The sequence below is a fragment of the Poeciliopsis prolifica genome, unplaced genomic scaffold (genome assembly GCF_027474105.1).
Source record: "Poeciliopsis prolifica strain line A6 unplaced genomic scaffold, Auburn_PproV2 SCAFFOLD030, whole genome shotgun sequence".
In the NCBI taxonomy this organism is placed as follows: Eukaryota; Metazoa; Chordata; class Actinopteri; order Cyprinodontiformes; family Poeciliidae; genus Poeciliopsis; species Poeciliopsis prolifica.
Genome location: NW_026562405.1, coordinates 4,081,167 through 4,106,005, shown reverse-complemented (window position 1 = coordinate 4,106,005; position 24,839 = coordinate 4,081,167). Strand labels below are relative to the sequence as shown.

The 24,839-nt window shown below is 37.3% G+C and overlaps 2 protein-coding genes across 4 annotated transcripts; both read left to right on the top strand.

Moving 5' to 3' along the window:
• Positions 1-898: 898 nt before the first annotated feature.
• On the top strand, positions 899-16,211 carry smarcd1 (SWI/SNF related, matrix associated, actin dependent regulator of chromatin, subfamily d, member 1). The gene is made up of 13 exons (XM_055050443.1): positions 899-1,115; positions 7,034-7,212; positions 7,948-7,990; positions 8,994-9,116; positions 9,416-9,538; positions 9,628-9,744; positions 10,308-10,409; positions 10,490-10,651; positions 11,202-11,299; positions 11,823-11,958; positions 13,565-13,687; positions 14,602-14,703; positions 14,804-16,211. The coding sequence occupies exons 1-13, from the start codon at positions 930-932 to the stop codon at positions 14,855-14,857; spliced, it is 1,548 nt and encodes a 515-aa protein (XP_054906418.1). The 5' UTR covers positions 899-929; the 3' UTR covers positions 14,858-16,211.
• Positions 16,212-16,854: 643 nt separating this feature from the next.
• On the top strand, positions 16,855-23,528 carry LOC129372901 (glycerol-3-phosphate dehydrogenase [NAD(+)], cytoplasmic-like). Of its 3 annotated transcripts, XM_055050472.1 has the most exons (10): positions 16,886-17,031; positions 18,403-18,604; positions 20,676-20,853; positions 20,956-21,096; positions 21,434-21,572; positions 21,945-22,057; positions 22,143-22,379; positions 22,448-22,554; positions 22,966-23,095; positions 23,178-23,528. In XM_055050472.1, exons 2-9 carry the CDS (start codon positions 18,561-18,563, stop codon positions 23,060-23,062), a joined length of 1,056 nt encoding a protein of 351 aa, XP_054906447.1. In that variant the 5' UTR covers positions 16,886-17,031; positions 18,403-18,560; the 3' UTR covers positions 23,063-23,095; positions 23,178-23,528. The 3 variants fall into 3 exon arrangements, with proteins under 3 accessions (XP_054906446.1, XP_054906447.1, XP_054906445.1); XM_055050471.1 differs by lacking the exon at positions 16,886-17,031 and adding an exon at positions 16,855-16,873 and having other exon boundaries at positions 22,966-23,528; XM_055050470.1 differs by having other exon boundaries at positions 16,887-17,031; positions 22,966-23,528.
• The last annotated feature ends 1,311 nt before the right edge of the window (positions 23,529-24,839 follow it).

Here is a 24,839-nt window from a genome sequence, read left to right as displayed (position 1 = left end):
TTTGAACAGTGTGATGTGCGATGTGTAATTTCAGATGAAATATTGCTCTACCAACATACAGAGATTGAAAATTGTACACATAAAACTGTAGTCAAAAATGATGGAGGGCCTCTGACAAGATTTAATTTCAAGTTTCTCCTTTAGATTTAGATTTTGACTGGAACTTTCCAATATATGAATATACTATAATCTAACCCTCTCCATTAAGTTCTGTCTATTTTTCCATCAGCTCTGACCAGCTTCATTGTTTCTATTGAATAAAAACATCCCAACATCATGATGTGGCCCGGCATTCATTTTTTTACAAGAATGGTGTGTTCAGGATAACGCAGCATTTTGCCTATAGGCTAAAGTTGTTTGCTTTGGTCTCATCTGAACAGAGTATTATTTTTCTGATTGCTATGTTCTCTATATAACACATAATAAATGTTCTGTTGACATCTGACCTTTGGATCTCTGCATGTCCTCCAGAGACACCATGAGCATACTGGCCTTTTCACGTAGAATCTGACTGACTTCTTGCCAAGTCAGTCAGATTAGCTGCACAAACCTTACTATAGACTGTTTATTATTTAGATGAATTTCAAAGGCAATTTTTTGCTCATTTTTTTTTTGAAAAGGATGCTTAATTTTTCAGTGTTAAAAGTCATGTGTCATATTTTTACTTCCACTTGACATTTATGCACCACTTTTCTGTTTCTTATATGCAAATCACAATAAAATTACCTGTACACAGAAGTTTGAGAAAAGTGAAAAAATTAAGGGGATGCTGATACTTTTGAAAGGCAGTTTCTCACGCCGTCAGTTTGCCTTTGTGCTGAAAATGAACGGCAGAGGGCGCTGTGTTTTGATAAACACGTCACGCTTCACGGAGGTCTCGCTCTCGCGGTAGCTGCGCTCCAGCACCGGCGGCGATATTCAGGGAGGAGATGGCGGCCAGAGGGGGGTTTCAATCAACACCGACTGCTGGTGGCGGTGGAGCAATGGGACCTGGGCCACCGGTACCAGGCGCAGCGCCAGGTATGGGACCTGGGACTCCCTCTGGAAGAATGGGACCGACATCGGGCGCACAGAACCACATGTACCGCTCTCCGATGCCCGGGCCTGGGTACCCGGTGAGTTATCGCTCCATCAGTCCGCCAGAACAAAGCCGCTCACCGCTGCTTTGTCACAAGTGGCTAACACTATCCTCCGCCACAGTTCAAAGCGAAGTTACCACTACCTAACAGATGGAGTCAGCCGATGACTTATTTTAATCACTCACTTTGAGTTCTGGTCAGAGTTTCCAGTTTGAATTTGTTCCCCTGCAGTTTGCTAACATTAAAGTTAGCTTAGTCCCAACTGGCCCTTAGCTTAGCTTGCTAACGTTGCTAACTGTGCTTCGGTCATTTTTTCCCCATTCTCGCTCAGTATTATTCACAAAGGACTCAAGCAAAATAAAATTTGCCCTAATAGTAAGTTTAACGGTTTAACATTTTTGCTTTGATGAGGCGTGGCTGTGTGAAAAACAGAAGTTTTAAACTCAAAACTACTTTTGAGTTAAAAGCTTCCACTGAAATCAGGACTTTTACAAACTCGATTTCCGATTAGAAAAGTTCAGAAGACGGTCAAACTAGTTGAGTATTTTCTGTTTTTGGTTGATATGCGATACTTTGACGGTGCTACCTGGGGAACATTTTGTATACGTGGATGGGTTTTAGTCTTCGTGAGCTGTAAAATGTCTGTTTATCTCATTAGTTTTTATATAATTATATATAATCATCTCTCCTAAACATCTGCATCACTTTAAACTTGAAAATTACTTTACTTTTTAACTTCTGCATATAATCATGACTGCGCGGATAATCTGTACCATTAAAAGAACATTTAATGGTTGATTAAGAACACTTTTTTAATGAAATGGGTTGCCACTATGTACAACCATCTGGTATTTCCTCATTATCATTAATCCACCAGACATATTTTGAAAACAAAAAACCTTCGTTTATTTTGGACGTTTAGCAGTGCACACAATGTGTTAAAGGAATATTGCATGTTCTGCCAACCTATTATAATATAATGATTGCATTATGCGACATCTGTAGATGCATTACTATTACTATTGTGCCCAAAGCACATTTATATAAAAGTTACCAACTGCAACTGCAGTGTGAACTATTGTATGTTAATTTATTTCTATGTGTAGTTAAGTATTTATAAAAGTTATAGTGTTAATTAAAATCAAATCTGAAGCAGAATTTAATTTAATATTGTGTTGAGAAAATGTTGTTCTACAGCCATTTTCTATTGGTTATGGTTCTGATTCCAGCACTCCGAGGGAGGTGATTTTGTTTTTAGTGTCAACATATCTTAACAGACCACAAGTAGATGATGGAATATTACTTTGAACTTGCTGTTTTTTTAAAGAAGAGACAAGATGTCCTAATGCTTCTATGAATTGACACTGCATTCACAGAGAAAGTCGGGGTTCTCTACTCCAATATTTTTATTTTTTTTTTTGCACTAGTAAAATGTAATTGTAATCAGACTTCTGTTTGAACAGTTCATAATCCGTAGTGACCTGCATATGCAGATGCTTCCATCTGTTGATTAATGTTGAAGTTATTCAGCAATGGGAGCCAACAAGATTGTCAAGATCATAACAAGACTATTATGGATGTGGAGTCGGACCATGGATGGACCACTGGTGGCATCATTGTGTTGTGATGCCTTCACTTACAAAGACTTCTTTCATGAGTTCATAATTATAATTTTCAGCTACTTTTTACGTCCAGATTCACAGCGTTCTTCTGGTGCAGAATTATGATGCGTCTCGCTTCTATGATGTTAAGATCTATTAAAATACGACATGACCGTTCAGACTTTGAATGGTTTGAAAACTGTTGGATATGTCTCTGATTTAGTATCATATGTGGAAGTGACACAAATCAGGTTATGTTTTTCTGTTGGAAAGAAATCACAGTTGCATATTGTCAAAATAAATTTTGCTTGGGGCAAATTTCACTGCATTTGCCTGCTGCTAGAATATCAACATGGTGGTTCAACCACACCTGCATTTTAGTAAAGATGGCATTTCATAAATTTGCATACACTGATTGCATCAACCTCACTGTAATTAAAGCATTTCATAAATGTTTTGTCCAGTGTTAAACTTTACAATTACATACAGTTGGGTGAAAACATATTTTTTACTAGCCCTGTTGCCTAGTAACAAAACTTGAAACCTCATAGCTCATTTTACTTGTTGTTTTTGTTTATTGATTTTTCAAATTTAAAATGTCTTCCAGTTCAAGTGTTGAATCATAACACTTAGAGCTTATTGATCTCTGAGAATGTGTTCTTTTATCATTATTAGCATTATATTCCTTGAAAATCTGAACAAAGCAATATTATTGTTTATGATAATAATCATTCTAGAATGACAATCATTCCAGTCACTGTCCAGCAAAATGTATTATTTTAGAATTTATTGAAAATGATCGTCATACGAATATGACAGACCTACAAAATGTCCTCACTATTTTTAAAAGCTCAGTTGATTAAGAGAAGAGTTGGCTGGTTTTCTTTGTCATTTCACATCATCAGAGTCAGACTGAAACTGAGTAATGGCAAACATGTTTTCTGTAAGCCCATAAAACGTATTGCTTAGTGATCGGCTGTAAATAAGAGGTTAGTGTATTTTTTAATATATGCCCTTCATCTTGTCACTGCACACAGTTTTAAATCAAACTGTCATGGCCACGTTAACTTTTATATGTTCTGGTTTATAGATTTTTCTTTTGCTAGTGGTATTGTGTCTTAATTCAACGCCATATTGCTGCTTGACATGGTGCAAATAGCGATGATTGGGATGATAAATCCTTTGTTGGCGGTTTGCAGAATGCTGTCAGTGTGGAACACAGTTCAGAGAAAAGATGCTGCATCGCTCTCTTTTTTTTTTTTCCTCTAGTGTCCTTGGCTGCTTTCACTCACACAGGCAGCCTTTCACAACACAGTGGGAGAAAAAAAGAGAGGATTCTTGTTCTGAATGCTCCTCATCACTAGTTGTTCTCAGGCAATGCAAGGTCATACTGATGCACAGTGTAAAAAGCACTAAATGAAAGCCATGCAGTCTCCTTCTGCCTACTCATATGCGTTGTGTGGAAAAGGCAGAGCCTATATTGTTGAAGTCGGGCACTTTTCCTCCCTTCCAGCACGGCTTGACGAAGGTGTGTTTTGCTCTCATCTGTCCCATTTGCTGGACTTACTGCTGAAGGAGAAGCTGCAGTCAGCGGCTCGTGGTTTATCTTCTCTCTCCTGCACTCATGCAGTCAAACACAAGAAGTCGTCTGTTTGAGTTTCTAGCACATGGCTTGGTGAGTTGACTGAAGTCGTTACTCTGTATTTGCCTGTCAGGGAGGCATGGGAAGAATTTGCTAGTGTGGTGAAACCTCCACACACATTAAACACATTAAGTACTGTCTCCTTAATGTTCTCTACTACTTTTAGGTTTTACGAATTCTAGAACATTTGCGCTAATATACGAACCATGTAGGTATTTTTAAAGTTTATTGTGCATGCATTTATGTTGTTGCTACGTGAACAACTATGTATGGCATAACAGCATTATTTATTAAAAGGAACTAATAGTGAAACTAAATTGTAATTTTGACACTTGAAATATGCTTTGTGTTCTTTGCAGTTGTAGCAGGAACTTTTGAATGGAAATTTTATTTGTTGTTATTTGCACACATAATTATTTTTTTCATGGGAGAGTTATGCTGATGTGCCAATATTTCCCTAAAAACTAATTTATCCTTTTTGAACTGAAAATGTAATATTTGGGTTTAACATTGTGAAAATATGGCTGCTTAATGTGCTAAAACCAAAACACCTAGATGCTGGAGTCCTAACTAAAATGTTATGATTTTTTTAGGTGATAAATTTGCAGAATCAAATATTGGGGATTAAATTGGAGAAATCTGTTTCTTATTTGTACTGGGAATACACAATATTTGGGGTATAACATCAGATACGATTGATGTTGCTAATGCGCGAATGTTCATCTGTTATAAGTAAAATGGGCTGATATTGATAACTAATGCTTTCGATCTCGCTGCTTTTTCATCTTTAGGGAGACCTTTGTGGTATTGTGTGGTCATGTGGTAGTGCTGCAGTACAGGACTGTTGAGTTTTTAACTGAAACCACTAGAATATCAGTGTTTTTAATGGTGTCAAAACAGCAGAGAAATGTATATTATATTGGTGAATATCGGTTATTAGTCCTTAGAGCTTTAAACTGTTGTGCATAATGGCACATAATAATATTGAATATCAATATTGAATCACATTTTTATATTTACAGACCACTAACTTATACTATCATAACCAAATTTAAGCCCTGGAAATATATATTTTAAATTGCAGATGGGGTGCATCAATAAATTGACTCCCATTTCCTTGACTTTGGTTGATTTGTAGATATTTTCCAGGCAAATATATTGGATTCAGCCAAAATCTGAATTGGTAGTCTCAGGCTTTTTAAAGATCTGTGATCAACCAGAGAACTGGAATTGGTACACCCCAATGGGATTTTTATTTAACATAAAGAGTCCACATGAACTTATTTTCAGTAAAGAAAAGCCTATTATTATAATTTGGTGTTTTTGTCTCATTCATTGCTACATTTGCAAGGCTATTATTTACTGATTGCTGTTGGTACTTCTATTAATAGTTCCATTAAAATCAGCAAATTTGCTTTAGTTATCACTTTGCCTAAGCAAACTAATACTGCAGTGATTCAAAGTGACTCCAACAATTATCTTCTCATGTTTGCCAGGCTGCCGGTAGTTAAGTAAAAAGGGGAACATGAAACATCTGTTGCTGTGTGTTAAAGATTTTAAAAGAAATTGAGTAAACAATGACAGGCAGGATTAAGCAGATGTTTTATGATGACTAAAAGACTTGATATCACACACTTGATGAGAGATAACAGACTGCATGATTTATCAAAATGAACTGAAACCAACAAAACACAAAACTATTGCAAATGCGGCAATTTAGTAGTTTAGCAAACGTTTTGCCAAATACAATTAGAAGAAGATGGAGAAGTAGACAAAAAGGACGACTATTTTGCCTTTTAGTACTGTATTCACCTTGTTTTTATTTTTTATTCTATATTCAGAAAATTACATTTATATACAAAAATGACTATTGTGCATTTTAAATGATCTTTCAGTTTAGTGTTTATGTCCAAAACGTTACAAAACCTCAACACCATCTAGACTTTTTAAACTATTCTATATAACTGACTTGCTTACTTTTGCTAAACTCTTAAGTATTGGGTTGATTTCCATTCAAATTTCAAACATTAATCTTAAAACCATTAATTTTCTTTCTTATTACAAGCTCCTGTGCGTTTACATTGATGTTGTCCACAGTGGGTTTACACTCTCTCTGCTTCTCATCGGCTGTCGACAGCATGTGTTTGTTGGGTCGATAATTAGTTCATATTTACCAACCGCATCCAGATTTTACTCAGAATCTTCAGACATGCTTGATTGACTGCGACTGAGATGAAGTTGAGTCTCTTCCCTTTGCACCACTTAAAGATTGAAATCTTTCCTTTTGTCACAGTGTCAGATTTTTAAGCCAACTAGTCATGGCAGACTGGTGCCTTCTTTACCCAACTGGAAATTGTGGATAAAATCTACAGGAAGAAAAATGTCCTCAGCTTAACTAGACGTTTTCTTTACTACAAGAGACTTTACGTGTCAAGAGAATAGATTACAGGCTGTATAAATCTTGTATCCCCAATTAAATCACTTAATTAAATAAATTTTTTTGTCACATTTAGTGAGTGAGAATAATTTAGCGCCTCACATCCACAACACTTTGCAAAAATGGAGGCTGTTTTTCTACCAGCTGGGGTATACAAATAAAAGTAAGAAATACAACAGGAGTTATTGTTTAACACCTGAAAACCTTCTTTTCATTAATTATTGGTGAAATTCAGCAACATTCTTTAACTATCTGTTTTGTGTTTTGTCTGCAGAGACCGGGCATGCCCCCATCCAGCCGTATGACCCCGCAGGGCCCCGCCATGGGCCCACCGGGTTACGGCAGCAGCCCCGTGTCTCGCCCTGGGATGCCCGGCGTAATGGACCCGTCCCGGAAAAGGCCCGCTCCTCAGCAGATCCAGCAGGTTCAGCAACAGCAGAACCGCAACCAGCAGTGAGTTTCTCTGTTTGTCCCAGATCAGCCGTGCAGGAAGCAGAAAGATCGGTGCCGAGAGCGTAAAAAAAAAAAAAAAAATTTAATTTTTCCAGCAGGGCACATGTCTGTTTCTTACAGTAACTTATTCAACAAGAATTAAAAACTATTATAAAATGAAGGATAAACCAAACTTTTAAAAATGTTATTTGATGGGTAAACAGAAAATCTTCCTCTGATAAAACTGTTGATCAAAACTGCTAAGCAGTTTTTATTTGTTGACTTGTTTAGACCACACAGGAAAGCTGGTGATCAATTGCAAAGCGAATGATCAAAATGCACATTGATCCAACTATTGAGATTTTATATAACACACCTCGAAGTTGTATTTTTAGTCAGTAAGCATAGATGAAGTGGCTTTGTTTAAATTGGAAGGCAGATGGAAAATGCTTGTCTTTCATATGATTAATTTAGTTCGTTTACAGCTGCAGGATTTAAATGGCCGCTGCACATTTTTGATTCAATTCCAGTCTAAATGAGGAATTTAATTATGATGGTAATGTTTGAACTGCTTCTTGTGTGTGTGTGTGTGTGTGTTGTGTGTGTGTGTGTGTGTGTGTGTGTGTGTGTGTGTGTGTGTGTGTGTGTGTGTGTGTGTGTGTGTGTGTGTGTTCTTTATGGTCTCTTTATGATAAGAGATCTCAGATTAAAGAGAACTTAAACTCATATTAATTTTTTTTAATTTGCTTTTTGCAGCACAAAGAAGAAGAAGATGGCTGATAAAATTCTACCTCAGAGGGTGAGTATTTACTTTGTGGAAATTGAATGAATTATGAACTTTTTCAACTGAACTCTTACTTGCCCTACCTTGTTTTTAAAAGGTTTAGTTATAATGTAGGTCAGTACATGGTTAAGATTTTTGACAGTACCATTTAAACATGGTAGTGTACCACACAAGATGCTAGGTTTTTTTGGCATATCAGTTTTTTTTGCAATATTCGCTCAGCTGAAAAGGGTACATTTTAATAAAACAATAAAAAAAAATGGTTCAAATGTTATTTAAAGCTTTTGACTTGATGCTTTGCTAGCCTGGTTTGTCACCCACTGTTCTGTACTTCTGTTCACTTTGAAAATTGTAGTTGTTGTGACATGGTTTGTCTGTCATGTCAGTTTTGGTTCTCCTGAGCAAAAAGTGTTCTGTCTTTTTCTTAGATTCTTAAAATGGATATATCATACTTTTATTGCTTAAAGTTGTTGACAGCATAAAGTGGGACTGCCATGCTTTGGCATCAATCATTATTGAAGCTATTCTGAGGCCCATCTAAGAGCAACTCCTGCTGGTGCTGTCTCTTTAAATACACCCCCTTCTACCATTTTTGTAGTTTAATTTACCATATGTCTAAAGCAAAGTATATTGTCATTTTAGCATTTTTTGCGTCTTGTCGCTTTGCTGCGTCCGTCGTTTCCATAAACAGAAGGAACTGACCCCTTAAACAGAAGAAGGCTTTCAGCAAATACTCCTTAATACCAATGGAAGCTGAAACACTTCACCTTGAAATACTTCATGCAAACAAAGAACTTCAGCAAATCTAATTAGGAATAAAGAAAATTGAACAGATTGAACAAAGTGACCCAAATAGAATATAAATATCTGCGCAATAGTGGGAGAGACTCTTAAACCTTTCTGCACTCCTAGAGACTCCAAGTACACAACAAAATGTACTTAAGTGATTTAAAAAGTCGATTTTGCATGATGTGCTTCCTGTAGGCTTGAAGTGTCAGCCTTGTTTGTTTGGTCCTAGATCAGAGAGCTGGTCCCAGAGTCTCAGGCTTACATGGATCTTCTGGCTTTTGAGAGGAAGCTGGATCAGACCATCATGCGCAAACGGCTCGACATTCAGGAGGCCCTAAAAAGGCCCATAAAGGTATTTTGTCTTAAACTCTTTAGCCTTCTAACTAATCAGTTATTATTCAGTAAATGTCTTTGCTTTCAAGTTGTTTTCATCGCACTGTTTATGCTCCTGTGGGTTTATTTTATGATGATCTCCTTGTGGAAGCTCTTTGGATATGATGTTTATGTAAAGAAAGTGTCGGTGCCATTGTAAAGCTGTCAAACCTGTCTGACAAATAAAGCTCAACACTGACTGTCCTTCCTGTTTGCTTTCTGCTGAGTGTTACACACTTAGTTTTTAATCAGTTAATGTTTTCTTGCATGCTTCTACAGCAAAAGAGAAAGCTCAGAATTTTTATATCCAACACCTTCAATCCTGCGAAGCCTGATGCTGAGGATGGAGAAGGAACAGTTGCATCATGGGAGCTGCGTGTTGAAGGGCGACTATTAGAAGATGTAAACTATTACACTGATGTACACTTTGATTTTATGCATTTAAATTCTCTGTAACAAATGTGTAAATTGCTGTTTCAACCTGTTTGCAGACTGCTGTGTCCAAGTATGAAGCTACCAAACAAAAACGAAAGTTCTCTTCCTTCTTTAAGTCACTTGTGATTGAATTGGATAAAGACCTGTATGGACCAGATAATCACCTTGTGGAAGTACGACGGATTCCTTCATTTACTGATTTACTTGTCTTTGTCATTTTCTTTTTGTTTTATTCTTCCTTATGAGTATTTTTAGAAAAGTAGATTATATGAATGTGAAATCAAGTGTTTTCAGGGTATTCCCACATCCTTAAAAAGTCTTAAGTTCATTTATCTAAAATGAACTTTAGATAAATTATTTGAAATGTCTTAAATTAAATTCCCAGGTCTTAACTATTTGATCTTGAACATTCTATTTATTTATTTTTTCCTCATGAGATTTTTTTTTTTTTTGTCTAGCAAAAACTTGAGTCGCACTCAGACATCTTCATTGCATTCATGACTTGAGACGACTGAAGCTACTGCTAACTAATTGCCGATATAGCCTTGCTTGCTAAGTAGCTAGCATTTTTGCATGAGTGCAAATTTATCACCATTTGCCTGGAAATGTAGGTCTAAATTTCTTTCATAATGCACTTAAAAAGTTTGTGAAACATGCAGAAATCCTGGTCTTGCTACAGTAGGAAATAAATATTGTTAAATATAAGATATCCTAAAATGTTGTGCCATTATCTTAGTGGCACAGGACGGCCACTACCCAGGAGACGGATGGTTTCCAGGTGAAGAGGCCAGGTGATGTGGGAGTTCGCTGCACCGTCCTGCTCATGCTGGATTACCAGGTGTGTTTTTGTTTTGCTGGGGTCATTTAAAGCCCGGTCCATTTTGCTTTAAATGACCTTGTGTTTGATCATTGTTTCAGCCCCCCCAGTTCAAGCTGGACCCCCGACTGGCCCGCATGTTGGGTATCCACACTCAGACCAGACCTGTCATCATCCAGGCTCTGTGGCAGTACGTCAAAACACACAAACTCCAAGATCCGCATGAGCGCGAGTTCATCAACTGTGACAAATACCTCCAGCAAGTGAGTAGATAACTTATTGTCCTACTTAACACTGATTTTAATATGTCCGATAAAACCTGTGTGATCATGATGGGTCTATGCTGTGTCGGAGTGGATCTGGTTCTTGTCTTTTTGTTGTTTACAGTCCGACTATCCCTCTCTGTGTCCTTGTACGGCTGTACTTTTGTTGGTGTCCTTCTGGTTTCCCAGGAATTTCGGCAGAAGTTCTTTGCCAAGACAAACAACCTAAAAAGGATTTATTTTACTTTCCATGCGTGAAATGTATGATGTTTATATAGAATACGTTTTCATTTGTTTCAACTACAACAATGGAGCATAGAGGTGTTGAAAAGAGCCCAGAAATATTTAGAACTCTCATTCCTTTTTCAGAAATAGCAGCAGGGATTACAAGTTTGCTGTCACAGATAAAACTTGCAGAATATTCTTGATGTAAATGAAATACTTTGCTTTGTGTCTGTTGCTTAGTCAATGCTTGATTCAGCCAAACAGCTGTTGGAATCTGAAACTTGTGAATACTTTGAAATAACTGATTTTTTTTTCTTTCCTCTAGATTTTTGAAACGCAGCGAATGAAGTTCTCCGAAATCCCACAGCGCCTGCATGCTCTGCTGATGCCTCCAGAACCAATCATCATCAACCATGTGATCAGGTAATGTTGTAAATAAAAGAGACAGAAGTTTGATGTGAATTTAATGTGTTTTAATGGGTTTAAACAATGACTGTTAAATGTTACATCTGATATTTTTTTGTGATTTTCTGTCTTTTTTTTTTATATCACTTGATTTTTGCATGAGTTTCAACATTTCTCTGTAAGTTTTGTCTATGAAGGCCAGTTTGAGTTCAACCGCCAGACAAATATATCACAGGCATGCGCAGCGTGAAATTACGGGCCTTGAAGTACAATCGCTGACCACAATTACATCCAAACGGTTGTTTGGAACTGTTATTGTGTAAATATTGATGCTGCGCTGACAACCATGTTTGAGTTTATTGTGCAGAAGTAACCTCAGATGTTTCCTGAGGTTGTTTGAATTTGTTTGTCTTGTTAGTGAAACACCTTTTAAAACAAAATGGCAAATCAAAGTAGAAGGATTGGAAGAAAATCCATTTTTATTGTAAGAACTGGTTGGAAAGGGTGAAATCCAGAGTTGATGGGTAATATTTCTCATTAGTGTGGATCCAAATGATCAAAAGAAGACTGCTTGCTATGACATTGATGTGGAGGTGGATGACACGCTGAAGACCCAGATGAACTCATTCCTGCTCTCCACAGCAAGTCAGCAGGAAATAGCAGGATTGGATAACAAGGTGAGAACCTCGAGCCGAGAATCTAGCAGCTTTCTAAGGCGATTCCTACTTTATACTCTGTCTGGGTTTTTTCTGAAGGAATTGTACTGAAGTATTTTCATGTTTTTGCAGATGACATCCAATAGTATTTAGGGTTTTAGTCAGTTTTGAACTACACTGAGCTTCTATTTTTAAAGATTCAGAGTTCGCTCTTTGTTCTTTTTTTTATTATTCCTAAGGCAGATTTCAGTTCATGTGAGTCAAAGTATAAAACAAGTGAAACTAGAGTTACACCAATTGATCAGCCCAGATTTTCTTAATTTTGGGCAATTGGCGAATACTTGCATGTGAAACTGATGTTATCCATTAAACTAATTTACATTTTCCAGCTATTTTCTCATTGCACTACAAGAGGACCTAAAAGTCAGGACACTTTATTAGTGTTTTTTGTGATTATCCTCTCCTGACCTCAAATCTTGTGATTCTGAAAAGCAAAATGCTGCTGTGCATTTCAGTTTTGGTGAGAGGCTTTGTTTTTAAGATGAGAACATTTGGAGGAACTGAATAGTTTTTTAGTTACTTTAGTAGTATGAACATTAATGCTCTAAACTTTTCATTTTTATTTGAGAACATTACCTTGTGTGTAATTTCGGCATTGTTGTAAAATAAGACGAAAACATTGATTTTCTGACACCTGACTGTGTCGATTATTTAAAAAGTAAAATTTCTATCGACCAAACAGATATTTAAAATATCTGTAATCCCTCTGAAAACAGCAGTCGGTGCACCAGTAAATGAAACCTTTTTTCATTTACCTTTTTTGCCTTGTTGTCAAACAAGTTTTCATTGACCTGAACCGTCTCTGCACATTTGCATGTGCAATTTTCAGCCTGTCAGCTATTCCTCCTTCCTGTCTTCCTGTTAGCAGTCATTACCTTGACAGTGAGGCCTGTAATCACACTGATGAGGCCTAAAGCTGTCCTGCTGAAGGACGTCCCCCTGGCCAGTCTTTGTTCTGAGACAGCTTAACGATGTAAATATACAGGAAAGTCTTTTACTATTTCAGGGCTTCGCCACTGACTTTGTTAAGTTACTTTGAGTTTGGTGAGGATTGCTTATTCCTGTGGGACTCGGCCTTTATTTTTTAAAATTTGACAACCTTCCCAAGGCTTTTTGTCTGTATCTGTTGGCATGTTGCCATCATCTACAGGCCACAGGAACAGTTCAGGACCGTCAGTAAGAGTTTTCGCACATTACAGGAAGCAAATCCGAGAAATGTTCAATCCTACTAACTTCTGCGTAATCCCTTAAAAATGTAAAGTTCTGTTTATGTTATATCTTAAGCTCAGATCTAAAGGTGCATTACAGATTAAAATAGTGACAGAAACCACTCTGAGAGAGATTTATCAGCCTTCCTTCCTTCCTAAAAAATCTCAGAACATTTTGAAGACACCTCTTCAAGGGTTTTCCTGATGCAGCGTTTTTGGATGAGGATATCATTAAAGCAGCCCTTGTTCTCAGATAATCAGTGCTTCTGTTATTCTGTTTGATTAGCGCTGATCAAATATGTACATTTATGATTACTTTAAAGAGATGAATGAATCCTCCTCTGTCAAATTTTCCTCAGATCCATGAAACTATTGAGACCATCAACCAGCTGAAAACCCAGAGGGAGTTCATGTTGAGCTTTGCCAGGGATCCTCAGGGCTTTATCAACGACTGGCTTCAGTCCCAATGCAGGGACTTCAAGGTGAGTTTGTGTGTCCTGACCTCAGACTGGCCCGCTTATCTGTGCTCCAATGTTACAGCGAATACCACGTAAGTTTAGCTACAGAATTCATCCCTCGACTCTCTTTGGTTATTTTCCACAGAGGATATGACACATGATTGAATTCAGAAAAATATTTCTCTCTTCTGATGTTCTGAAGCATAGATATTGGTTATAATGTCAGGTTTTCAGATGGGTCCAGACTGAGTAAGCCCTTCTGTGGGATTGTACTATTCAGAATAAATTCCCTAAGGGCTCAAAAAGATGAAAACGCATCACTGCCCATTTCTGCACACAGGATGCTCTTAAAACATCAGAATGCATCATCAAAGTAAATTGACGTGACTCGTTGTTTTTCACCAATTACTGACTTTTTTTTTTTTTCTTGACAGAACATACTTTTGCATTTACACGTCTTCAAATAATCCTTATTTCTGTATGAAAATATTCCATCTTTATTTAGTGTTGTTTTTCTTGGCAGATTTCAGAAATTGTTGCAACCTTAAAAAAGTCAAAACCTGCTCAGGAGGGTTCAGAGGCCAAACACCATGAACATTTATCATCTCTTTAAATTCAGTATCCCAGAAATGAACTGCATTCAGTTCCTATTAATCGGAACATTGATAAATGATGTTGAGTTGCTTGATAATTTTGATGATGGTATTTTACATAATCTAATATTCAGATTATGGTAACATCATGCAATCACTAGTGGTGACTGTATGATGTTTATATGGTGTAAAGCATGTTAAACTGCTTTGTTGCTGAAATGTTATGTTGCAGCACACGAGGGCGATGCCGATTTAAAATAATATGAAACCAGTCCTTCTAACAGAGACCATGTGAATCCTCGTCAGTTATATAAATATATAATTTTTGAGTTTTTTTGTTTCCAGACTATTACAGATGTTGTAGGAAACCCAGAAGAGGAGCGGAGAGCAGAGTTTTACTACCAGCCGTGGGCTCAGGAGGCGGTGTGTCGCTACTTCTACTCCAAGGTAATGTTTTAACAGATTTATTTACACTGACCCTAAATACTTTAATGCATTCCTTCTGGTGATTTATTATTTTTTTTCTGGATTTAAAATCTTCTTTCAGGTCCAGCAGAGGAGGCAGGAGTTGGAACAGGCGCTTGGAATCAGGAACACTTGAAGAGGTTTTTCCCCATGAAACATCCCGACAGGAAAGAGATGGGCCAAGTTGTGCTGTTGGAGTTGATTAGTGTGTGTGTGTGTGTGGGTGTGGTGTGTGTGTGGTGGGGGGGGGGGTGTTCAAACTGAAGTCTGCAAATTTTTCGTTAAAACTGAAAGAATGAATATCAAATGACTTTACTGTTAAATATGATGTTACTTTGTAATATTTTTTTATTCAGTTTAACAATTAGGTTAGTTTCTGCTTTAGGTTTTATGTAAAGTGTTTTTTTTTTCCTTACCACATTTCATTTTTCTGCTGCTTGGTTAGCTTTACACATTCCTTTTGTATTTGGTATACTGACACAAACGCAGAGAGATGTTGAATTGTCCTTGGAAATTTCAAATGTAATATTTCCCTGGAAAAAATGTTGCGCATGCTTTTGCGCCTTTGCTTTGTTGTATTGAGACTAAAATGACCTTTTGCGCTCCCTACCAGCCTTCAGGTTTTCACCCCAGGAGGTAAATATTGATCGTGACTGTTTGTGATCAGTTTGGCTTTTTTGCTGCATATTGACCGTTTGTGTGTCACTTGGATTTTAGCTGTGTTGGTCTGTTTTGACAGCGCCACAGTCTGTGTGAGGCATTTTACGGCTCAGTGAATTGTGGGAGAACACTGTTGCATTACGACGGTTCTCTTTCTTTCTTTCTTTCTTTTTTTTTTTTCAATGTTTCCTTTTAATATGAAGTTTAGTCATTTTTTTGTTATTAGTGATTCTTGTTTTAAAAATATGTATTACATCCATGCTTGTCTTGTTAGATAGTACAGATAATCATGAAAGTAGATAGTATGGGTACCTCTAGTTATTTAGTTTTGTAAATACTGAGCAAAAATAAAAATTTCAGATGAATATGAAGTTAACCTCTAAGTTTTTGTCTACTCTGATTGTTGCCACAATATTTATATTAATTGGCCCAACTTTCTGAGCAGTTATTTGACTCTGTTGCTCAAATTCACTGAACCACCTCTCTTAACAGCAACATGCTTTCAAAATTATGTTGCTTGTCAAATTAACTTCACATAATTCACTAATACAAAGAGAAACAGTGACTGAGGCTGATGAGAAGCAATCTAATTTCTCTCTGCAAATCGGGTTGTTTTCCCTGTCGCAGGTTAAGAAGAGTGTTGGGAACAAATTGTGAGTTTTATTAATTCAAAGAATACACTAATGTGGGTATGGGGCGGTGTGTGAGTTGGCCTCTGAGATGTGAAAACACTGAGTGGATAGTAGAGCTGTGTGAATCTGCAAACTTTTTTTCATGGACCAAACCTATTTTCTGTATGTTACTGTTATAATAAAGGATATGTAAAAAGTCTTTGTCTCCTCTTGTTTTAAATAATTGTATCCACGATCTGGTTCTTTCGGTCTCCTTGGGCTGCCTCCTTATCGTGGTGGAGGGTTTTGAGTGCCCCAGGCAGCATGGCTGGCATGATGGCGAGTGCCTGGTGGCCGGACTTTTACCCATGGAGCCCAGCCGGGCTCAGCTTGAAGAGGAGACATGGTCCCCCCTCCCAAGGGCCCATCACCTTCGAAAGGCCAAAGGGGTCGAGTGCAATGTGATGAGTGGCGGCCAAGGGAGGGGGCCCTGGCGGTCCGATCCGGGGTTGTAGAAGCTGTAGAAGGCTCTTGAGACGTGGAATGTCATTTCTTTTTCTTCTTTTTTAGAATGTCAATGGATCTTAATAAATAGAAACATCCTTTATTCTCCCGCAGTGTTGGATGCTATCTGGTCAAATACTGTGCATTAGTTCATAGTGGAAAAGAAGTTCAAAGTTGGCTAACTGTGTCTTAAATCACGCTAAGCATGGTTGATATAAAATAGGCCTTTAAATTTGTTCAGTTAAATCTTTGTCATATTCTATTTGTAGAAACATGACTGCGTGAGCACTCTTAACAACAAACTGTCTTTGTCAAATTTCTGTGGTGACCATGCCAACAGAATTTCGGCAGTTGAATGAGTCGGAACATTCGAGAAGGTACCGGTACTTTAACCGCTGGAAAACTTCAGTCTTTTGTATCTGTGTGTTTGGAAGAGGCGCGTTTTATCTTTGATAAGATGTAGAGCAGTGAACTTAATCTTCGAGTGTCGCATTGAGATTAATGTTTGAGCTATAATGCTTCTTTTTTTCTCCAGGTACAAAAATCTCTTTTTCTAGTTCACTGTTAACTCTCAACCTGAACTTATTCCTTCTGTTGTATACAAGTTACAATCTATTTATAAAAAAACATCTTAAGAGTTTATTAGTTGTTTGCTAGCCAGCTAGCAACATACAGACATACTATATAGACTACTAGATGTGTACATATATTGTATTTAGTGACTTTATGTAGTAACTATATCTGACTGCATAGTCAAAACTATTTGAAATGTATAAAAAACATAAAACTACAATGAGAGAGATGTGAAAATTCCAGCAAGGATATAAACGCTTTTGTTTGAGAGCTCTGAAGTTCAGACAGGAATTTAAAATCACTGATCTAATGAAATGATGCACCATAATTAGTCATTGCATTTTCAGATTATTGCATAATCTTCCCACTGCACTTCAACAATTGCAGTGATGTGGGAAAGTGAGCCCTGGTCTGTTTTATTCAATTTTCAAAGAAATGTTCATTGACAACATGTGTAATGCATGCTTAAAAATTAGCAAATTAACAAAGGATGAACAAAAAAAAAATCCAACAAAGATCTGAGAGATACATCATCCTCTGGTTGATCATCTACTTTGTGCTTGAATAACTCCTATCTGAGAAATGGAAGACATATAAAATAGCATTTTAATAAATGGAAGAAATCCTCAGTCCATTTAAACAAACCTTGTTCAGCACCACTAATGTTAAAATAAATACTTTTTTAAAATAAATGTCTTTAAGGACCACCATTGTATTTACATTTTTAGATTTTAAGAATAAGGGGGAAAAAATAAAATATGAAAGAGGAATATGTTTTCTTCTTTGCAATGTTACTTCTGGAAAATATGGAAAAAAAATATATTTTCAACTTAAAGACCAGACAAAAGGCAATTTTTAAGCAAAATGTATGTAGCTGTTATTATATCCATAGTCTTTGGAGTTTGCAGACCACTGCGTCAGAGTTTGGTTTAAACATTTACTGTGTAAAATTGCCTGAGCTTCAAAGTGGAATTAAACAAGTAGAAAGATTTTATTATTTCTTTTATCTTGTTTTAAATCACTATCCTCTTAAAAATCCAACTTGCTTGGTCAATGTTCCAGGATCCCAACATGTCTCCCGGGCTCCAATAAATTTCCAAACTGTGGTTTAAAATTTAATGGTGCGCCTGCAATTTTTCTCTTTTTGCTTTAAGTGGTAACTAGTTATAATGGGTTGGTGAAAGATAGACTATCCGTCTCAGCTGTATGGTTTATTTTTACTCCAATGTGATTCAGTCACATCTGAAGTGTTGTAATCATTCCCTGCAGATCTTCAAAAGCATCAAAGCCTTTGACTATAAATAAATGGGCTGTTCTGCATCTGGATCTCTAGACTGACGCTGCTGTTCCAGTGCAGAGCCATGACAGGCGACAGATCAGACCAACCATAAGGAGGGGGAGTGTCTGGTATGAACCCAGTGTTCTCTGGAGCCCAGTCTGTCCTCACAGCAACTGCTGCAGGTCTCTCTCTGTGGGAACCCTTGGCACACGATGGCAGCTCCAAAGAAAGCCTGTGTGATCGGCTCCGGTAACTGGTGAGTGGGAGCATTCAGCGCTGCTTTAGTGCAAAATGTAAAGCTTAAACGCGGCAGGCTGCAGGTGGTGGCTGTTGCTTCAGCACACAGTGAAACTTCAGGTGGAAACACTAAAAATGGGAGAACTTGTGCAACTTTAAGAGCTGATAAATCATTAATAAAGTTCATAAACCCACCTGCCTTTTTCAAGGCTGCAGACTGGACGTTCTCTGAGACTGCTGCTGAGTCAAAGACTCCCCAACTATAAAATATTTATTAAAGAAGCCTCTTTATTAGTCTGCAGAGCATGCTGAATCAGCCGTCTAGTGCTGCTAATGTCCCTCAGCCTGTGTGACATTTAGTCAGAGCTGGATGCAACTCTGGAGCTACTTCTTCATTACAGTTGAAGGTTAAATCACTGGGTAGATATTTCATTTTTTAGAACTTCTTTTTTCTTAAAGCAAAACCTCAGATATCTATACCATTTAAATTATTAAGATAATAAAAATTTGATATTGTAGTACATAAAACTGTTCTTTTTCATAATTAGTAGTCTCTCTGTAACCACTTCAAGGATACCTAATTATGATGTATAATTATTATAGTAGACTTTGTTAAATGGTAACTCATTTGAAGTCAAAATGTTATCATTCATTAATAATTACCTCAAGACTCAGCTCATTTTTTGAAAGAAAAATAAAAATAAAAAAAACATTTAAAGCTTTTAAATTAAAGTTACTTAGTTTTTTATTTCACCACATGAAAATAAAGAGGCAATTATAGTTGTAAATTGTGTATTTGTATCTTGGGCAGTTCTTCAAGTGAGTGTTGTTTGATGGTTGGAAGCGGAAATACGTTTTTTGAAATGTTTCCCTCTCGCCTGACCTCACCAAAATGTACCTTGTGTTGTCTAATGTAAACATATGTCTACATTTACACTGTTTTAAATGTTAAAAAATCAAAACGACAATGGAATTTCATTTCCCATCAGTTCACACTGAAAGTGAAAAGGGGAAAAAGCCAGTTAGGGACTCATTTTGTTTCAGAAGAACGAAGTCCGCTCTCTGGGCTTTTATGAAAGCAAACAGTGACAACCGCTTCCACAGAGAAGAAACACGTGACATGATGCAGAATAAACATGCATGTGTAGTTTGACCAAGGTCTGAAGTGAAAATTCACTTTTAATTGATACTTTATATTTTATATTGTTTGTTAACTTTGGACATTTTCATTTAAATGTATTACATTATGAGTTATTTGCTGGTCTGCATTGTGGGGCTTTTGGTAGCACTGCTGCCTGCATGGAGTGTGCATGTTCTCCATGTGTATGCAGAAACTCTTCTGCAAACACCTGCTTTCTACCACAACATCACTTTAGGTTGTTAGGTTAACTGAAAATAACGCGCCCTTTGGTACACTTTTAAAAAAATCCATTAAATGTACCGTAGAAATGTAAAGGAACTTTCTGCTAAGACTTTTAGCAATTTTTCCCCTGTATTTTCTACTTCAATGTTTATGAGATGTTCTGTAAAAATAGGAAAAATTTTAGTTGCACTATCACCCTGAAAACATTTAGATGTAAGTCCATGAGGACACTGGTGTACTGATGACAATTAAAGGGTTTTAAATAACAGAAAAGTTTGTGTATGTACTCAGAGATATACTGTAAAAATATCAGTTTTGGATTAACAGAAATGTGCATAAATTAAACATGATGAACGCTAAAAATACATTTTAGAGTCGATGGAAATTTTGGCACAATTAACAAAAAATGTCCTTTGTAATTTTTGCACTATGACCGCTGGAACCAGGCACCTGACCCTGTAAAGATAAACAGATTTAAAAAATAGATGGATGAATGTATATTCTGCTTTTGAAAGCCAATTTTAAGTTGAAACTGTTTAAACTCCTAAATGTAACTGCATAAAATCTCACTATTACAAATATACAACCCAAAGTAATTTACTGAATCGAAGTGAGGTGTTTTGTCTTTTATTTGTACTCCTCATACAATAATTATTGACAGTTTATTCATACAAAAGCAATAAAATTCCATCAACAACATGATAATAGTGTCTTTTCATGTCAATAGGGGCTCTGCCATCGCCAAGATCGTTGGAGCCAACGCGGCCAAATATGACAAGTTTGACTCCACAGTGAACATGTGGGTGTTTGAGGAGATGGTGAACGGCCGAAAGCTTTCAGAAATCATCAACACAGACCATGAAAATGTGAAGTACCTGCCTGGTCATAAGCTGCCTCATAATGTGGTGAGCATGACAGCCCACTGGCTAACGATGGGGACCTCGTCACAGGGATTTCTACATTTGGCTGCACTGTACAGCTGAAATTCCCTGTCTCTCCTTTACCAGGTGGCCGTTCCAGACTTGGCTGAATCTGTGAAAGGAGCCGATATCCTGATTTTCGTGGTGCCTCACCAGTTTATTGTAAAAGTGTGCGACACCATCAAAGATCACATAAAAAAGGATTCTATTGGAATTTCTCTCATCAAGGTCTGTCAAACCTTTGAGAGCAAAAGTTTTCACAGACGGGAACTCGTAAGGCTTGGTGCGCCTTTTCCTGCTTCCGTTCTGAATGACACAGAGAAGAGATTGTTCTTTTAAATTAAAGCTAAGTAATACCAAATATCAAGATGCCTTTTTTTAAAGAATTTTATTTGTTCATTTTTTGGCAATAAATGTCCCTAAAACTCATACATCTAAGCCAAGAAGTGTAACATATATATATATATATTTGTATCACTTTAAATTCAGGCATTTTCTGAGTAAACACAGTAAATATTAAGGCCTCCTCTCCATTTTGTTTGCATGGTGATTTTCTTTGCTTCAGGGTGTAGATGCAGGCCCACAGGGTCTGAAGCTCATCTCTGAGGTCATCCGGGAGAAACTCGGCATCACCATGACGGTCCTCATGGGTGCAAACCTCGCTAATGAGGTCGCTGATGAGAAGTTCTGTGAAACAACTATTGGTACTGATTTTATTATTTTAAACAGCCTGAATCATGTTACATCCATTGCACCATTTCTTGTGTTTTATATGTTTTTCTTATTTCAGCCACTGTAAAAGCACTTTGGTTAACCTAGCTAGTATTGTGAAGGGTTATACAAATAGATGGATTGTTTTTATTTTGTAACTAAAAACCTTGTGCATGTTAAAATTCAGAAATTCCACAAAGCAAATGAATTGTATCCTGTATCAGGGTGATATTTTTTTTTGTCACCCTGCCACATGACTATACATATTTTTTGTCGTTTTGATATTTCAAATTTCAAATGATTCGGAATAAAGAAATTTTCTGAAACTTAATGGTGCATCTCTTACATTGTCTGTGTTGCTTCAGGGTGCAAAGAAAAAGAATACGGGCCAATACTGAAGGAGCTGATGCAGACCAACAACTTCCGTGTGACTGTGGTGGAAGAGGCTGATGTGGTGGAGATATGTGGTGCACTCAAGGTTAATCCTGTGGTAAAATACAGTGTTTTATTTGACTGATGCGTAAAAGATGCATTGGAGAGAAATCTCTTTTAAATTCTCCCAGAACATTGTGGCAGTAGGAGCAGGTTTCTGTGACGGACTCGGGTTCGGCGACAACACCAAAGCTGCAGTGATCCGCCTCGGCCTGATGGAGATGATCTCCTTCGCAGAGGTCTTCTGCTCAAACTGCCCCGTCAAGCCTGCCACCTTCCTGGAGAGCTGCGGCGTCGCTGACCTCATCACCACCTGCTACGGCGGGCGCAATCGAAAGATCGGAGAGGCGTTTGCAAAAACGGGAAAGGTATGGCGCAGCTTTCTCAACTCTGATTATCTTCTTTAAATATGACGATGCAACATTATTCTGTTTAGAGCTTGGAGCAGCTGGAGGTTGAGCTGCTGAACGGCCAGAAGCCTCAAGGTCCGGGAACAGCCATTGAAGTTAATGTAATATTGAAACAGAAGAACATGGTGGACAGGTAAGTTTGTCTTTAGAAGATGAAGTACTCACAGAGAAATTTAAAAGCTACAGAATCACAAGTAATGAAGGAATCAGCTAATTGCACTCAAGTTGTGACTGTACAATACATAGTTTAATAGAGAGCATGCATGAGACTTTACAGTAATATTTATGGAACAGAAGCTGCTTTTTTGTTTCAGATAGAAAAACTCAGCGCAGTTCTTCTAGCATTAATATTTATGCCCAGTATTAATAAAAAATGACATACATTTTCCACAATTTTTTCAGTTCATATTGTGATATATAAATTCCTTTTGGATAACAGCTAAAACGTAGCAATAGCCTGCGCTGCATCCAATGTAATAATGTCAAACTGTTTCACCTCTGTTAAAATAAAACTCCCTTCTGTTCTTTCACTTTCTCCATTCAGGTTTCCTCTTTTCACTGCTGTATATGAGATCTGCTTCAATGGCCAGCCAGTCACAGAGTTCATCAAGTGTTTGCAAAACCACCCTGAGCACATGTGAAAGACTCAAACCAGGACCCAGGGATGGACTGATGTATGGACAGACTAGTTAGAGCTACTTAATAACCAAGGTGTTAACATGGTGTTGAAAAGTTTGGTCTGATTTTTCCTTCCAGGAATCACTTTTTGGTCTACCACTAGAAAAACGGAAAGAGAAAAATGGACTTCATTTTCCCTTTTCCTACATGAGCTGCTGACAGAAGCATTTTTCATGTTTTGGTTTTAACTGATTGTTAAATTATTTGAGTCTTAAACATTTTGAAATTTTTGTCTTAAATTGGCAGATACACTAACAATAACCACAGTCTTATAAAACATAACAAATATGCCTTTTCTTTATAAGCTTCCAACAGTAAAGAGACAACAGAACACAAATCACTCACATTAAGTATTTTTCTCTATATCAAACAATGAAAGTGCCCAAAAATTTTACATTGTGTATTTAGAATAAATCATTTTAATCTTGATAGCTTTGTGTTTCTTGCTGGTGTGTGCCTGCAGGCATGATGCACTCGTATACTGGATGAGTAGCCTCACTGTAACCGGACCTGATTTCACCCCAGCTGCCACTTTAAACTCTTCACCTTTACCATTTTCTAGAGCGTTGAGATCATGCCTTCGTTAAGTGCATGGTTGGTCTCAGTCTTGCCTCATAAGTTCTGAATTTCTGCACTATTTACATTGGTAACCCTGAATCTCCTTGAGTATTTCAAATGGCAATTGTTTCTTGAGGTTCCAATCAAAGTATCCTTCTTCTGTCTACACAAATCATTTGTCACTGGCAGCTCATTTCCTCTAACCTTGACAATGGATCTTCACATAGCCTTTGTTGTAAGACTCCTAATTCATACATTGCCAGATAAGGGGAAATGTATTTCAGCATGATTTGTGTTTTTTAATCATCAGTCTATAATTTAGCATCTTTCATGGTGGTAAAATCAGTTACCACTTATTTAACTGTCTCTCTCTTTATGACCCCTCGAATAGTTCCTGAGTCAAGTGCCCTGTGAGATCTCTAATAATAACCCAACCCAAAGGAGCAAATGTCCACCTATAATTAGAGAGCAGACAGCAATGCAGCTGCCTCATTCACATTTGCCAACAGAAATAGAGGGATGTTCCCCTCATTGTTCCTCTCAAAACAATTTATGTACAATTTCAATATATGTGAGATTTCTATTTAAAAATAGCAATTTACTACTACACATTTCGCGGTACATTTGACTTTTTTTTTTAATGCAAACATAATACAATTTCGGTTGTAATACAACCATTGACCACTTGGGGGTGCGAGCACATCAATCATAGTCTCGGAGAACCCACAGTCATCCTTTTTTTTACTTTAACACAATAGTTGCTTAGATAACTTAAGAGGCGGATAAAAAAACAGAAGCTGCTGACGTCTATTTGAATAATTCAAAACATAAAATAAAACAACAACTTGACTGCCGGAGTTAAACTGAGTTGAGCCGCCCAGCCCCTCAGCGGGGAGGAGAGACTCCACTTCCTCTCTTCTTGTTCTCATGGCGGCAGCAAAAGATCCGCAAAGTTAGCCGCAAACACAACCGGAAAACAGGCGGCGGTAGCTTCATAACTAAAAAAAAATAATGTTTCTCTTTTGAATAAATGGAAGACCTGTGACAAAAATATATAAACTATGGGTAAAAATAAATATGGCTGCTACCCACTGCCAGTTTAAGATTATTATATGAGGCCTTGACCAGAATTTGAATTTGGGAGACCCACTTCCCACCAACTATTTACCAGAGCACCACTGG